At 41.9% G+C, this 16,242-nt stretch overlaps 1 protein-coding gene across 3 annotated transcripts in view; it reads right to left on the bottom strand.

Moving 5' to 3' along the window:
• nr3c2 (nuclear receptor subfamily 3, group C, member 2) overlaps window positions 1-9,388 on the bottom strand; it is a 74,328-nt gene extending 64,940 nt beyond the window's left edge. For 2 of the 3 annotated variants that reach the window (XM_061088373.1, XM_061088395.1), the window contains exons 1-2: window positions 9,293-9,388; window positions 5,543-7,339 (exon numbers count right to left, since the gene is read on the bottom strand). In XM_061088373.1, the coding sequence (XP_060944356.1) occupies window positions 5,543-7,320 (1,778 nt within the window). In that variant the 5' untranslated portion in view covers window positions 7,321-7,339; window positions 9,293-9,388. Of the gene's footprint in view, window positions 1-5,542; window positions 7,340-9,030 lie in introns of all 3 variants that reach the window. The other variant, XM_061088384.1, reaches the window with a different exon arrangement.
• Window positions 9,389-16,242: the final 6,854 nt, after the last annotated feature.

Raw genomic sequence — 16,242 nt, 5'->3', positions numbered from 1 at the left:
GCAGGAAGGATTATGTTAGCTTTTCTGAGAGGACAGCTAGCATAGCCACTGCACAATATCGTTTTTCTCGTAAGTAGATAACGTTAATTCTTTATCTCATAGATTCGAAAGTGCCAATTCTGGGCAGGTGTGAACTCGGTCCAAATCAGGTCACTAAAAAAACTAAACTCACGTGGGAAAACTGAACAATTCCAAACAGCGTGCTTTTATCCAATGAATTTGTTTTGAAAATATCTAGGGTTCATCTTTTGCTGCTGTGGTAGAAACAGAGAGGGTCAGGTGGAGATATCTGTAGCTAAGACCTGGAAGAGGAAGAGGAAGAGGAGGAGGAGGACTGCAGCCAACACGCTGCTGTGGGAGAACCAGTTCGGGCCGAAGCAACAGCTGAGATTGACAGCAAACACAAGATATAGAGCTGTATATATTATTCAGTTACCGGCTACAAGGATCTTATTCTGCGGGAGACACTGGACATGGACTTGAACTACAACTTGACAGGTGGGAAGACATGTAGTAATTCTAGAATCTCTTTCTTGTGAAAAGAAAGAAAAACAAATAACAAGCACCACCATGCAGCAAAAATCGAAGACCTAATCACAATGGAGCCTTGAAACTAAATTAAAGTCATGAAAGCATTAAGCTACAACTCAATCTACAAAAAAAATCAAGCTTTGGACACTTAACGTTTTGCTAACTCGCTGTAACCAACATTTGGAGGATGTTTCCCCAGTTTAGCCTCATTCAGCCAACGAGCCTGGAAAGCTCCTCTCGATAAATACTTCTCTTTACAGTTTTTTTGTACTCTGCAGTCAAGATATAAAATGCCTCACAAAGAGCTTTCATCTTCATTTTAAGGATTTTAGTTTTTTTGAGTTTGAGGAAGTAAGATTTCACTCTTGCTTCTCATCCCTTGAATCCTCCTCTCTTCTCTTGTTTTACACGGCCTCTGATCCGCCCACACCAACCAGTGATGGGCTTCCCAGAAGATAAAGAGAACTGGAATCTCACGGGCTGTGTTAATATTATTTTTCATTTTCCATTCAGGTGTTTTATTCATTTAGATTTTTTTCCCAGTAGACATTGGTTGTCATATTCTACTATGAATATATATTCATACCAATTCACAAAATAGGGGGAATATTAAGAAAAATATCCAAATAATTTCAGTCAATTATGTTGATTTTTTTAGAGGGGAGGTTGGTTTAGGACGGTGCACGACCCTGGTGCTTCTTTAAGTCTGTTTTTGAGCACAAAAATAATTCTCAGTTGTCAAACCAGTTGTATCTCACTGATTTATTTTGTTGAATTATTCTCTTAATTATGAGTTTGATGTGAAAAAAAAGTGTCTTGCACTACTTTTTTCTTTGTTTTATAATAATGTATTTGACTCGTTTTTATCGGCAGCTTTTAACTTCATATATATATATATATGCAATCTTAACCTCAAATAATCACTATTATTCACTCACTCTTATTAAATCCAAATTTTTACTGATTGCGTTTTATTTCCATTTTAAAATTCAATAAATTTTCTACAAATATTTCTATGTATATTCTATGTCTTCAAATCTTAAATGTGTTTTTCGAAAGCAGTTTGAGCAGCATGTATGAAAGGTGCTGCATAAAGTTGAGACCCCCACACATAGAGTCCAAGGTGGAGTACTCCACAGTACATCTCAGTATATGTCAGTGCACATGAAATATGCATAACCTGAAAAATATTAAACCTTGATACTGTTATTGAATCTAGGACAAGGGTATAATTTTGTACCTCTCTTTATATTGACCTTTTTCATCCCAATTAAAACTTTCTAATGTCACACAGAGGTTCTCTAATGTTATGTGCTGTGCTATACACTTAGACACTTTATTGCAATTGTTTGCTGAGAAAAATTTTTCCCAGCATCCTTCACTGGCCGATCAATTATCTTTCAGTGGCAAGCATGATGTATTCATTCTAAAACGGCCTGACAGTTTGGATTTATGATAAAATTCCTTATTAAAAGCATAGTGATGTGAATTATCAACGTAATATGTGCTTTCTAATGAAAATCAATTCTAATTTGTTTGTGAACGTCAATACAAAATCTGTACACATGATGGCTCCCTGAATATTGTTTAAACTAATGGTAAAAAAAACACAAACCTGCAAGTTTGTATCAGCATTTGAGCTGAAGTTAAAAAACTAAGCAGAATTAAATAATTGTATTCTTCATTTGATTTTTACTGTCAATTAAATACTTGACCGTGCACAGGAGGACGCACCAATTAATGCATAGACAGAAGAGACACACAACCATTCCCCAACACCTTCACCTTTTTAACAACCCAGACAAGCAGCTGCCCTCCTCATACAGTCAGGAGCCCATAATGCACCAGGAGCCCCTGTGCATGCCTGGTGTTGGGATTTAATTGGATATTAGTATCCAGCAGTGTCTGAATTAATCAAATCATTTCCATCCATTAATTTAGTGGAGGAACATACAATTACAGCCTTATTAGTGTGCTCTCAGGAGTATGCCTTTTCATCCCTCTGCAGAACATTGAGAGTTGGCCAGAGTCCAGTGCAGAGCCTTCTCCCTGCTTAAATCTGGTGCTTCCTCATGAGTCGACGGCAATTCTGCCCGTCTATAGAAACTGGCTGCAGGCTTAGAGCGAGGAAAAGGCCCGGCTATAGGAATATATTACTCTGCACTGGCTATAGGAAAGGTTCAAATTTTTTAATGAGACCGTACCTCAATGAAAAAACGACATTGTTGGCTTCTACTATTTGTTAGATTATGAAATTAAGAGGTCAGAGGACTGAAAAGTTTTAGATTAATTCTATTTGGTTAAACAGTACTTTGAAAACCAGCACATAAAATGCCCTAAATAGGATGAAAAGAGATTTGGAGATTTAGGCAGAAAGCAAATATAATCCAGCTCACTAATGTAGGTCATTTTATAATAATTTTCCACATTTATGTATTTCCTACAAATTAGATTTCTTCTATGAGGGACTCACAGTGTCAAGATATTAAATATAGGACTTCAGCTTTTTTGTTTTGAAAATAAAACAAGACTGACTTTTACAGTGCACAATACTGGCCGCCTGGTTTAAATAAACAATAACGTCAAATAAATAAACAGCTGAATTCTGGTTGGAAGGATTCTTTATTTTTACCTCTTTTTCCTTTCTTGTAAGTCAGAGTCAAAACCATTTTGCACAAAATAATCCAGACTTCTCAGATGAGCAGCCACTTTTAATTAAAACCATTTACAGAGGAAACCAAAGTGAAAAGGAAAAACGGAGCCATGGGATTTTACTCTCTGTCATCCAAGGCTCCAGTGGATCAAAGAGTTTTTGGTTGTGCTTTTTAATGGTTTTGATTACGTAATTCTTTTTTCTTTTTTTGGCATATGAGATATTGGGCCAGGGCACCGTGCAGTTGGCCGGAAGCATGACACGATCAGAGATTTCCTGCAGGGCCCTTGCAGGCAGGATACAATAAGTTTATGTTTATGTCAAAGTATAGCTGTCAATCAATACAATAGTACAGGTGTAACTGGACACTCTAAGTGGGCAGCAACCTCTACAAAAATTGTACATTCCTACATTTGAGCTAAGACATCCCTGTATGTCTACATCTACTCTGTGTGTGTGTGTGTGTGCATTAATTGTATGTACTGTATGTATTTATATGTGTGTTGGTGCCTGTGTGCTGCTCTGCCAGCCTGGCTGCCTGCCATGTGGCCCATCTCTTACTGTCATCCTGTCTGACATTAGGGCTAAGCTGGATCTCATTAGGACCAAGGTGGCAGTGATCCCGTCAACATCGCTTTGGCTCCTGCCATATGGGTCGCCTCCAAGGTAACGGGCTGTATCAGTCTCCTCAGAGCTGCAAGCCTTGTTATAGCACACACATGCACACACACACACACACATGCACACACACAGTATCTACTGTCTAGAAGAGTGTGTGCCGTACACATACACCTCAAATTAATATGTCAAACGCTGCAGACACAATAAACCACTGATGATAAGATAATTAGGTCAAATGTGGGTGAGATTCAGAAGAAGAAAAATAAACAGATTGGCTCAAAAACACAAGGACAGTTATATTTTGCATTGCCTGTGTGTGCTACAGTTAATAAGCTGTCAGTTGATGAGCTGTGTGAATATGTCCTTTTTCCCCACAACCTTCCTCCGAACATGTCCCCGCTGTTCGACTGACTACAGAAAAAAAAGTACAGCGCAATCAGAGCAAAGTTGGTTTCTACAAATTCAATCAGGAAAAACTTTTTTATCTAATAAATCTCCATTTTAAGATGCTGCGCAACATCACTGCCCAAACTCAGCCTGGACTTGTCATGGTCGAGACACAGTCAAATGTAAAACCAATGTCCCGCCAATGTCAAACCTAGAGCTGTACAGTGCTTCTTTTACAGCGAGCGTCTGACTCTTATCAAAGCCGAGTAAGCAGGGAGTCATTTATGACTTTGTTTAGTGCTTCTTTGCTCCAGCTCATAAAAGCTGCGAATTTATGACGTCCCATGCATAAATAGATGATAGCAATGTATTTCAGAAGAACCCCAATAGACAGCCGCTGTTATTTAAAAACATAAATATCACATCACATCCAAATTACAGGACCACAAACCTTTCTTTTGATTTACTGTAAACAAACAGCAGCGTCTCCCACCGTTAGGTTAACACAATGCACAGGCGCACACGTATCTTCAGATCGTGGTTTTCATATTATAATTACAATTATTTAACTTCACATGCAACTAGGACACAGGAATACATTAGAGGCACAACAACTGTGTCAAAGTTGCACTTGGCCAGATTGGCGGCGATTATAGATTTTTCTCCCTTTTGGCCTGTTTGTTTTTGATTCGGCCCCCCCCCCCTCACGAAAAGCAACTGTTTATTCTATCAGTTTGGCAACAAAAGCCTGTGATCAATCATTCATAATTTATGTTGCTGCCAATGGCCCCGGGCCCATAAAAACAGATATTTGCTTTACACAAGGTCTTACAGAGCAATTAATTGTGTTGCTGTGCATACACACAAGGCCCTGATAAGAGGTAAACTTTGTCTCTGTGTTACAGTAGGACACAGGGCAACCGAGCAGAGACGATGTTGTGATCACATGCTACTATAACAATGACCTGGGCCTCCTCTTTTAATTCCTGTCCCCCCCCCCCTTTCCCAGCCAGCATCCCGCTGCCTTTCCCAAGCTCTGCTGTTGTTATTATTTAGCACTTCTCAGAGCAAACGCCCTAAATCCCTTCTGCAATACGAGTCGAACTGTAACAAACTGGCCCCGTCATTTATCTGATCCTCTGAAGACGCAGGCTGCTGGGTATTCCACAGGTACACTCACGGAAAGAAAGAAAAAACATGCAGGAAAAGTGAAACCTGCAGCTCTTTGTGACGCTAAGCTTGCACGCTTATCACAACTCATAAAAAACATCACAGGTCTTTAAGCAGGACATCTGGCGGAGATATACACTGAGAGTCAGGCTTGTATAGAGACGTCTTCATTGTCCTTACCTTGACATGTTGTCTGTGATGCAGTTTGGACCTGGGTATCCTTCGCCTCGGCCTGACATGCCTGGCCGAGATTTCCACGACTCCATTAACGCCGTTACGGGCGAAATTAGGCTCAACAAAGGGTTGGACTGGTCCCTCACATCATGCCGCGTGAAAGACATTGTTCCTTGGGCTCCAATCTGGTAGTGGAATGAGTGTCCACCGGAATTAACTCCAACAATGGCCGATGTGGGCATGCTGTTATTCTCTTGGTAATAGCTGCCATCAGTAGGCTCCTGCTTAACCCCTTTCGACAGGACATTGTTGGAGAACACATCGGGCTCATAGTTCCCATTCATAGCGACAGGGGGTCCTAAGATACCAGAAAGACTGTATTCGTCAATGTTATTCCTCAGGGACAAATAGGTGGTCTCAGACGCGGAGAAGAGTCCAAGAGAAGGTGAGTGCTCGCCATAGGGCTGCGGATTCATACATCCCTCATTTTGTTTTGGCTCATTCTTAATCTGTGTGATAAAGGGTGTGCTGCTCACATTACATTTAGAGCTGCCTAAGCACATGCTCCTGAAGTCAGTTCCTGGCTCGTTCTTAATGTACTTAACCATGCCCATCTGGTCCAGGCCCACGTTGAACACCTCCCCGTCAGCCATCTCCACTTTGGGGAACTCGAAGTTCTTGAAGTCTGAGTCTCTGGTCAGAGATGTGTCTTCTGGGCTGTTGGTGTCGTTCTGTACCAGACCCAGTCCACCCGCAGGACTGGACACGGGGAACCCACCGGAGGAGGGGTTCTGTGGGCTGCCGACTGCCATAGTGCTCCCGGTGGCTGGACTGGAGATGGAAGGCCGTGCTGGTGCAGTGCTGGTGCAGCTGCCACCTGTGGGGCTGGAGACGGACGAGCGGATGTTACACGTAGTGCTGCAGGACGGAGGCGATCTCACACTGCTCATACTCTGGGGGCTGGACATGGGAGACCTCATGACGTTCAGTGGGCTGGTGAGCGGTGGTGAGCCCACAGTGGTGGACTCTACTGGGCTACAGGTGGCGGAATTCCTACGCTTGATGTTGGCCAGCGTTGCAGCACAAGACGTCTGGCTGGCAGGACTACCCACGGATGAACATGCTGCTCCAAAGCACGCAGGAGGACTGGTGGTGGATGACACCATGTTGTTGCTGCCCCCCGGGCTGGAGATGGAGCCGGGGGTCTGGGGGCTGCAGGACAGAGATGAGACCAGCATGGACGCCGAGCTAACAGGAGTCCCAGTGTTGCACTCTCTGGGAGTGGCGTTGGACTGCTGAAAACCAAACGGCTTCATCTTGGGGCTCTTAGTGGCACCACCCTGGGTCTCATCCAGAGGCCGTCCACACACTGGGTACATCTTCCCAGGGCTGGTACTGCCCCCATGCTGACTGAAAGCAAAGTCTGCCTCCCTGGCAGCATTCATGTACAGACCCATGGACTCGGCCACAGTCTTGGAAAGCTCCTTGGAGTCCATTTCCTGCTTATGAGCGTGGAGAGAGTTGTTGAAGTGTGGGAGAACAAACGGCTGGTTCTGGCCGAGCCGAAGCATTGGCTGCTCCTGCTTCTTTGTGTTGTTGTCTTTGCAGTCGGCGGCTGCACCTCCAGCCGGGCAGCTGACGTTGACTATGTCCATCAGGATATCAGTGCTGGTCAGACTCAAATCTTCTGTGCTGCAGCAGTACTCCATGGTGCCTGGGACGTGAGACCATCTGTTCTCTGTGTCGCTTCCATCAAAGAAACTTTGGTATCTTTTGGTCTCCATTGCTGGCTCATTGATTCACCTGGTAGAATAAGGAAAGAGAAACAAAAAGAGAGAAAAGAATGAGAGAAGTTTACAATACTGTTTTTAGGGTTCACAGTGGAGTAATGACAATAATACATAATAATACACAATAGAGTTTAGTTGCAGGTGTATTAAATGAAGGCTGTTTGCCTTTAGGCAGGTCTCATGTGCTCTGAAAAAAGAAAACAGTGTACAAACTTATTAAATAACACAAATGAATCAAGTTCCTGTTGTTTAAATTGAAGTTAAAGTTAAATTAAGTTGTATTACATTATGCTAACACAATTCACAAGTTCAAAAGAAAACTATTTGCGTGTTGCCAATTGAAGTATTTCAAGTTGGTTAACATTTTTTTCAGAGTAATTAAATTATACGATCGGGGGTGAGATAAAAATCTATTTTTAAAACAACAGCGTGAATCGAGCGTTTCAGCTTCACGGGCAAAGCTTCAATGCAAAAAACTTCCGAATGAAATGTCGCAGGAAGAAAAAGCAAAGCGAAGAAGTCGAAATATTTTCTTTGAACCATATTTTTTAAATGATCCGGATATCAGATGACTTACCTCTTAAGAATACAAGACAAAGAAAACTGACACCATAATGTTAAATTAGTAGGTCTCTTATTAAAAAAAAGTCCAGTACAGTATCTCCTCTCTCTCTCTCTCTCTCTCTCTGAAGTAACGCTGCTGCTCCTTGCTCCACAGGGGACGTACAGTGACAACTTGAGGGAAAACGCACCGTAAGAGTTAATGGATCTGCGTGACGTCGACTTCTTTTTCTTTTTTTTTTCGTTTTGTTATTGCGTTAACTTCCCTCCCCTGCCTCGCTCCCATTGGCCGGCCGAGCCAGAAACCCAGCAGGCTGCACCAGGCCAGGCGTGGATTGGTCAGACAGCTGTCAATCAATAGTTATTGCTCTTGCAGCCACAACGTAGCTGCGACATAAGTTGAAATATTGTTTTAGCGGAGCCCGGCACATGCAATGGGGCGATGCAACATATTCACACCCGGTTATTATCACAGTTTGCAGAAGCATTTGTGTCTATAAGGCGTCTTCTTCACATCCCGTCCCACTGTTTGTTTGTTTTCTCCTCCTCCTGAAGACATCTGCGTTTAAAGTTAATATCACACACATGCCTGCGTACGTGCACACGCTTCACTATAACATGATTATTACATTATAATAAAGCTCGGTTCCAACCTGCAGCCCCGGGATGAGATGGTGTCCTGTGCCTCCGTCCTGGACACCATCTCCGCATCTCTCTCCATTTTGAGTTTGCGCAGAATATATCTATATAAAAAAAAACTAAAAACTGCTATAATAACGCTGCGGTTGGACTTATTTTTTTCCGGGTTGCAAATCAAAGCACTTGCGGGTTAGTGAACAGTGGGAAACACCGGATTTAAGTGGTGTTTAGTTTAAAAGGAACTGGGCGCACTGGTTCTCTCCCCCAGCACATCACAGGTGCGCAGACAAATGTCGGGTTCTTTTTTTTTTTTAAATTAAAGTCTGGTGCGTATGTAGTGTTTCCTGCGTAACACAAAGTTTGACCGTGGAGCCCGATCCCCCGGTGGAAAGTTATATCGCGTTTCTCTTCCGCTGCAAATAGACCCCGGAGGAGGAAGAGGAGGATGAGGAGAAGAAGAAGAAGTGAGGAGCTGCGGGACACACACACATGTATCTTCCTTACCTTTAACAGCCACATGCAGAGGTGTGAGGTGGGGGGAGTGGTGGTGCCGGGCATCGGTATATTCCAGACCAGGAAGAAGGAGGAATACAATTACAACACCAAAAAAAAGAAAAGTCAGTGGATGTCAGGGAGAGAGAGACACACACACGCGTCAGTTCTAATTCATAGTTTTCTAGTGTTGACAGCTCGGTGAGGAGGAGGAAGAGGAGGAGGAAGAAGAGGAGGAAGAGGAGGAGGAGAAGAAGTCTTAGCTGCGTATTACCACCGGTGTAATCCTCCTCCTCGGCAGGACGAGCAGGCAGCGGAGGATCATCTCACATTATGGCTGCAGGATTCTGCACAGCGAGCGTGTGCGGCTCTCTCTCCGGGATTATCACTGTCCGGTTGGGGGGGGGGGAGGAGGAGGAGGAAGGGGGGATCTCAAAAAAAATAAAACACACAAAAAAAGTGCTGATTTTGAAATAAAAGAAATAAAAGAGACGCAGGAGTCAGGGCGACGTCATCATCGTGTGCACATGGACCCTTCCTCTTCTTCTTCAGCTTCTTCTTCTCACTGCAACGAGTGCAACACAAACTCCCAGGAAGGGGGCGGGGGGAGGGAGGGAGGGAGGGAGGGAGGTAGCGGCGGAGGGGAGGGGCTCAGGGCGCAGGTACAGTCTGGAAATAGGGCATGGAAATAAAATAAATAAATAAATCACACAAAAAAAAAAAAAAAAAGTCTCAGACTCTGCCCGGCCTCTGAATAAAACATCCTCTGCAACTTTCTCCTGCGAATATCTCACTTGGTTTCCTTTTTCTGACAAGCTCTCCTGCACGCTCTCTCTCTCTCTGTGTGTGTGTGTGTGTGTGTGTGTGTGTGTGTGTGTGTGTGTGTGTGTGTGTGTGTGTGTGTGTGTGTGTGTGTGTGTGTGTGTGTGTGTGTGTGTGTGTGTGTGTGTGTGTGTGTGTGTCAGTGTGAGGCGACCGTTGGGGTGGTCGTCTCTTTACAACTAATGAAAAAGAAGAATCACATAGACCCCTGCAAACCAGGATGCTGCCCTGTCACTGTAACGTCTGCCTCCACCAGGTGGAGCAATATTTCTACTGCTTCTCCCAAACAGTAAATGTATTGAGAGGAGGAGATGTCACTTCAGTTCATGTCAAAACTAAGATAAACTACGTCACTTCACACCAGAAACAACACCACAACTCAAATAAACTAATGTCAATGAATAAATTTGATATGCAAATAACTAATATGCTCAACCACCCGCATGCACAATATTACTTGAAGTGGATGATGATGATTGTATCTGTAAAGTGAGGTAAAAACACACAGGTGTTGTGAGTTGAAATGCACCACTAAAATGAATATTCTTTTAAAAGTAGACTAGAGTGGGTCCAACAGTCCCATTAAATACAAACAATCTGCACACATGTACAGACATCAGTATTTTTAATCTTGCTTATGATCAAACATACAAACCAACCAACAAACAACCAGACATGGGTGAAAACATAACCTCCTTGGCGGAAGTAAAAAAAAATCAAAAATTGATGTATGTTCACGTTTTGGTCAAAGGCTCCGAGTCAAACCGTTTACCTGTGATATCATTGTATCTCTGAGATAATGTTTGGATGTGAGAAAAGGACAATGTGCACGTGTTTATCTGGAGTGGATGGTGATGATTGTATCTGTAAACTGAGGCAAAAACACACAGGTGTGTTGAGTAGAAATGCACCACTAAAATAAATATTGTTTTAAAAGTAGACTAGAGTGGGTCTCAGAGCTCCACCAAGGCCCAACAGTCCCATTAAATTCAACCAATCTGCACTAATCTGAAAACATGTACAGATATCAGTTCCCTTACTATGCCGGATTTTCTTCAAGATCCATGAATTAGTGTAAATATCTTAAAACACTCAATATTTCCACTTTAAAGAATCCTGGATCTGCCGCCTGATCTGGGTCCTTCCTTGGATCGCCCTCCACAAAACTCCATGGAATATGCCAACGTAGGTTTAATCTTGCTTATGATCAAACATACAAACCAACCAACAAACAACCAGATAGGGGTGAAAACATAACCTCCTTGGCGGAAGTAAAAAAATGTCTAGAATCTATGTATATTCACGTTTTGCTCAGAGGCTCTGAGTCAAACCGACTTCCTGTGATATCATTGTATCTGTTGTATAATGTTTGGGCGTGAGAAAAGTACAATGTGCACATGTTTATCAACGACGAACGATTGTGACGCCAACATTTCGGATTAAGGTGTTGTTTACATTTCGCCGTGGACAGCTCATGGCGTTGATGTGAGTGTGGACTTTGGTTCCAGTCCAGCGACGTCCAATAATCAGTTTAATCTGCGGAGTTGTCAGTCAGTCGAGTCACATTCTGCAGCGTCTCACTGTGGGAGAGGACGCAGGCAGGACTTGTGGACATCTCGAGCGGATCTCTTCACTGCTTGTTTTCGCGAGCCAGCCTGTAGCTAAGCGCGGCAGCAGCAGTTGGATTAGTCAAAGCCATCCAAGCAACACTGCCCACCTCCCTGATCTGCCTGCTAATCACCCATGAACGGCGACCTGCTTGATAAAAAGCAGCCGAATTGAGATATAGCCCATGTTGCCCACCCTTACTCCTTCAGCTTGTCCGTGGCTTCCCGTCAAACACATCATGAGCTAATCTAATTCAGCTCCGCATCACAGACCTTTTCCTCAGCGACAGAGGAATTCGCAGACAGACATAAGAGCGCGGCTGATCTGAAATCAGTCATAATTGGCTGCCTCCGTGGTAATTTTTTTTTTTGAAGTTTGCTTCCATCGCATGTCGCCGGGGCTTTCCCCATCGCTCCAACCGAATCGATGATAATAATAATAATAATAATAATCATTCTGGCCCTGAAAACATTGTACATACATGGGGGCTAAAAATAGCCCTCTTTTGAAGGGGAGGGATCCTTTTGGATGAGTGATCGCTGTGTTTAGGAGCAGACTTCCACTCCCGTTTAGACTCATAGCAGACAACTCCAGTTGCGGATTGGGCCAACGGCATAACAGAGAGGTGCTTGCTGTGCCTCATGGGGACAAGTGAATTGGAGCATGTTAACTCCGAAACAAAACACTCGTCAACTCAGCAGAAGACCCTGTTCCCATCGTCTGGGATAATTACAGAGCTTGTTTTAATCAGATGCTTATAGTTCCTCTTTAGCAGAGTTTTTCTTAAAGGAATATTTGTATCTAAATAATGTTATGACACTGTACAGTAATTTAGAAAAATGAAGTTCTTACTGAAAAAAATCATCTTGGGCTTTCAGGTGGATCAGTTAGCTGTCAAAAAAATCCTTAGAGTTTTGACTGGCCTTCTCTGTGAGCCTGTTCATTCAGGGTGCAACTTGTAGCATGCTAGTACATGTGCTTGGTCTGAGCTAACCATCCAATCAGGACAAAGTTTCAAACCCTCAACCTCACACTGCGCTAACATTAGCTTGAATAAATCTGCACGTTGTCGAACCTGCATGTGTTGGATAAGAATCTTTCCTCTCCGGTTTACCTTGCAGTCAGTTGACGTAGAAGACATGTTGTTGCTACAGTTACATTGACAACAGTTTCTCCCCCATAGGGAGGTTGTCGTTGTCGCAGCAGACGTAGCATGAGATATCAAGGGACGTGAGGCAGTTCTATTTTCTTCATCTGCACATGAGGGCAGACCATTGGCTGCAAATCAAGATGGACAACATACCAACGTCCTCCCAAAATCCAGAAATGACACTTGCAAGGTCTTGCCAACCAATTAAACTGGATCATACCTTTCCAACTCTGCATGCTAACCTTAGTAGATACTGTATCTATGCAACATGATAGAGTCACGGATTTGATATAGAGTCAAAACTGTCATTTCGTCACATCCTGTGGATTACAATCTTCAGCGTTTTTGAATATTTTAAACAAAGAAACTTACATTTTCTGCTCCTTTAATTACTGGCGTATTTTTGAAACATTTTACCACCCCGGCCATTACTCCTGGTGAAAAAAAGAGCATGCTGCATATACAACATTTGATGCCTCACCTTATATGTGGCAACTCAGAGCCCATCTGTTCACACATCTTTTTTTCATTAAAATGTGCCCATTCGCCGCAGTAAACACTTTTTCCAGCTTTGATGATGGTCTCGTTCCCTGTGTCTGAGGGAGACTTCAGTATTTGTCGGATCTGGCACACAGACCGAATAACCTCCCATTTGGATGATGGGACTCAAGCCTATGAAGGTCAGACATGAGAATATACCGTATGCCAGTGAATTTTAAATAGGGTTGCTATGGGAACTAGCATGTTTTTTAAATCTGAACTCTATAGCCACGGCCAGTGTATGTGTGTTGTACAAAATAAAAAAATAACCTTGGGCTAATTGAATAAAATGCGTGATAATGAATATTTTTTGCCTGAAAACAGAAAAAGACATATATTACCCACTGACAGAGATTATAGGCAGGAAAAAATCTCTTTCTATCATGATATGATTTTCATATAAGATTGATATTCTCCCGATTTCCCCCTTGATTCATCCCGGTAACAAATTAAATCACATTTTCACAAATTCCTCCAAGTTAAGCAATTACTGCAATATCTTATATAATTAGAATAGTGTAACTGGTATAAAAGCAGTCAAACACATGGAGAGTTGAGGAGCTTTACAACCAACTTGCTAAGATTTTAATTAATGCACCCGGAGGTATAATTACAGAGAACATCATTAAAGTGTGACTGTAACACAGGGTTTCACATACGCTTTTACAAGATTTCAAAAACTAAAAAAAAGGCATACTTAACTGATTCCAGATCAGGAAACAAATACAAAGAACTGTATCCTCACAGAGTTTCTGTGTATCATTTAAACCTGTGTGTATAATTCAACATTAGATAAAAAAATAAAGTGCACATTATGCAAAATGTGTATTTGTCTCTCGTGAGACTCAGACAACGTAAACAAAGCCACCACCCAGTCCCACTTATGACACAGATTGCTGTTCACCTTAAGTTGCCTTACTACACAGACGGCACGGAGCGTTTAAATGCTGAATGATATGCATTCAGCCGGCCTCCCTGCAACAAGTCTCTCCTACTATGTGTGCACCACCTGGGGTTTGTTCCTCCCACTTAAGCAATGACGATTGAGATCATGTTGATGATTAAATAACATGTTTACCCTCAGCGTAGTCAGGAATACATATTCAGTGGGAACACGGCGTATAGGCTACAGCCTGACTTCAGATCACATTATTAACACGCGGAGAATTATCACTAAATAATGTGTTGTTCAACAAAACTGTGTCAAGTACATTATAAATTGATATTCCTGGTGTCAGCTTGCAAACATCACTCCCATCATGCAGCACCTGGATGCCAAGGTTTAAAAGCAAATGCTTGGATAGCTATTTGAGTTGGTTCAGGTGTTGTGATGTCGCCTGCAATTGATTTTGATGTGCAGTCTTTTGTACAAGTCATTTGGAAATTGTTGATAGAATACTCGCAGGTCGAGTATCTTTTGAATTATGAGTTTTGAAAAGTAGTCCTAAGGGAAGTTGAGATATAGATTAAAACTGTGAAATCATTGGTGTTTTAATCAACCCATATTTGTTTTATAATGAAAATGTGAAATAGTGTTTGTGTAACACCATCTATGGTTTGACATATACCTGAGGTAACAATTCCGAATCAATGCAGTTCATTAATTAGTTAAGAAAATAAGATGCATTTCTAGAGATAAAACAAATAAAATGTATTATATTAATAAGAAATAAGTCAAAAATAATAACCAAAGATATACTATCAACATACATGTAATAATTCAGTGCTCTAAAAGTGGGCCCATGCAAACTTTTAATAATACACTAAGCACTCTGTTATATTAGATACTCTTCTACAAGTTAAACTGAGATATTATTACTTGCAGCTTTGAGCAAACACTTCTTCCAGTGCAGAGACACACATTTTACAGTAGCAGTCGTTTTTCTCAACCTGTACCTCTGTGTTGTTGACTTGCAAAAAAGGAGTGAGGGAGGTAAAGCGTGACACAGAAATGTCAGAGCAGTAGCCAGAGAAACAGCCGAGCTCCACGTGTCTCTCTGCCTGGGACGTAAAACGCAGCGATACAGTGGACGAGTCAGACCACACAACAGGAGGGGAGAGGATTAGAAAAACCACCTTTACTCTGATGCACTGTCTGGCTGTTTGTGTGTCATTTATAAAGGTCACCTCCTGCTCCTCTGTCTGCCGAATACAGAGCAGACATCCGCACGTGCAACCTCGCCTAGAGATAAAGTGGATTTAAGGAAAAAAATACATATAAATAGTCAGAGGAGCAAAATGAATCCCATCTGAAATCTACTTCGAAGCGTCTGTGCTTTTCATATGGCAAAGCTGTGGTGCTGTGGTGTGTAACAGTGGGTCTCTGGTGACCCTCGCTGAGGTTTGTGTGTGTGTTTGTGTGTGTGTGTGTACAGTGTTTGCACATATGGCCCTGTGCTGATAATTTGTGAAAGCATATTCTGGCCTATAAACTCTTTTCTCTTTTTTTTCCCCCTTCTAATTTTTCCACGTGACCTTTGCTCAGACCGACTGATAACAGTGTTTACTCGATTATCAGAAGTTTCTTCGTGTGTCTCTGCTTTTATTTGTTTTTTATATCCTGACAGGCAGTTACTGTACAATATATCCACGTCAGTTACACTGCAAACTCCTGACCCTCTTTTATATCCTCCTAAAGCTTTATTTTTAGATGTGTGCTCTTTCCTTGATCCAATCTCACATTCTATTTAATGATTTTGTCATGTTTAATAATATCGTGTTTTTCATTTTTATTTCTATAGCTGTGCTCTATTGCTTATTGCTTTTTAACTGTTTCCTATTTTTTGCCTTTAATTTTTAATTTTTAACTTTTGAAGCACCTAGTAACTGTAGTGAAAGGTGCTATATAAATATAATATAGTAATATAGTTTATATTAATAAAACTTACCTCCAAAATATAATCATAATATCCTTAAGAATCTGAAGTGGTTATTATCAGTATTTATATTATCCTCATGTTAGGTCTTCTATATTCACCAGTGGAAGTAGTTTAATGAACAATGCAATTGAAGGTTGTAATCGCAATTTACCAAGTTTATGTTTCCGCTTATTAACTTTTCTTTTTTGCACTTCATGTCCTCATTTCCTGTCCCCTCACTACTTT

This window comes from Limanda limanda, chromosome 2 (genome assembly GCF_963576545.1).
Source record: "Limanda limanda chromosome 2, fLimLim1.1, whole genome shotgun sequence".
NCBI lineage: Eukaryota > Metazoa > Chordata > Actinopteri > Pleuronectiformes > Pleuronectidae > Limanda > Limanda limanda.
This window is presented reverse-complemented; position numbering and strand designations above follow the sequence as displayed.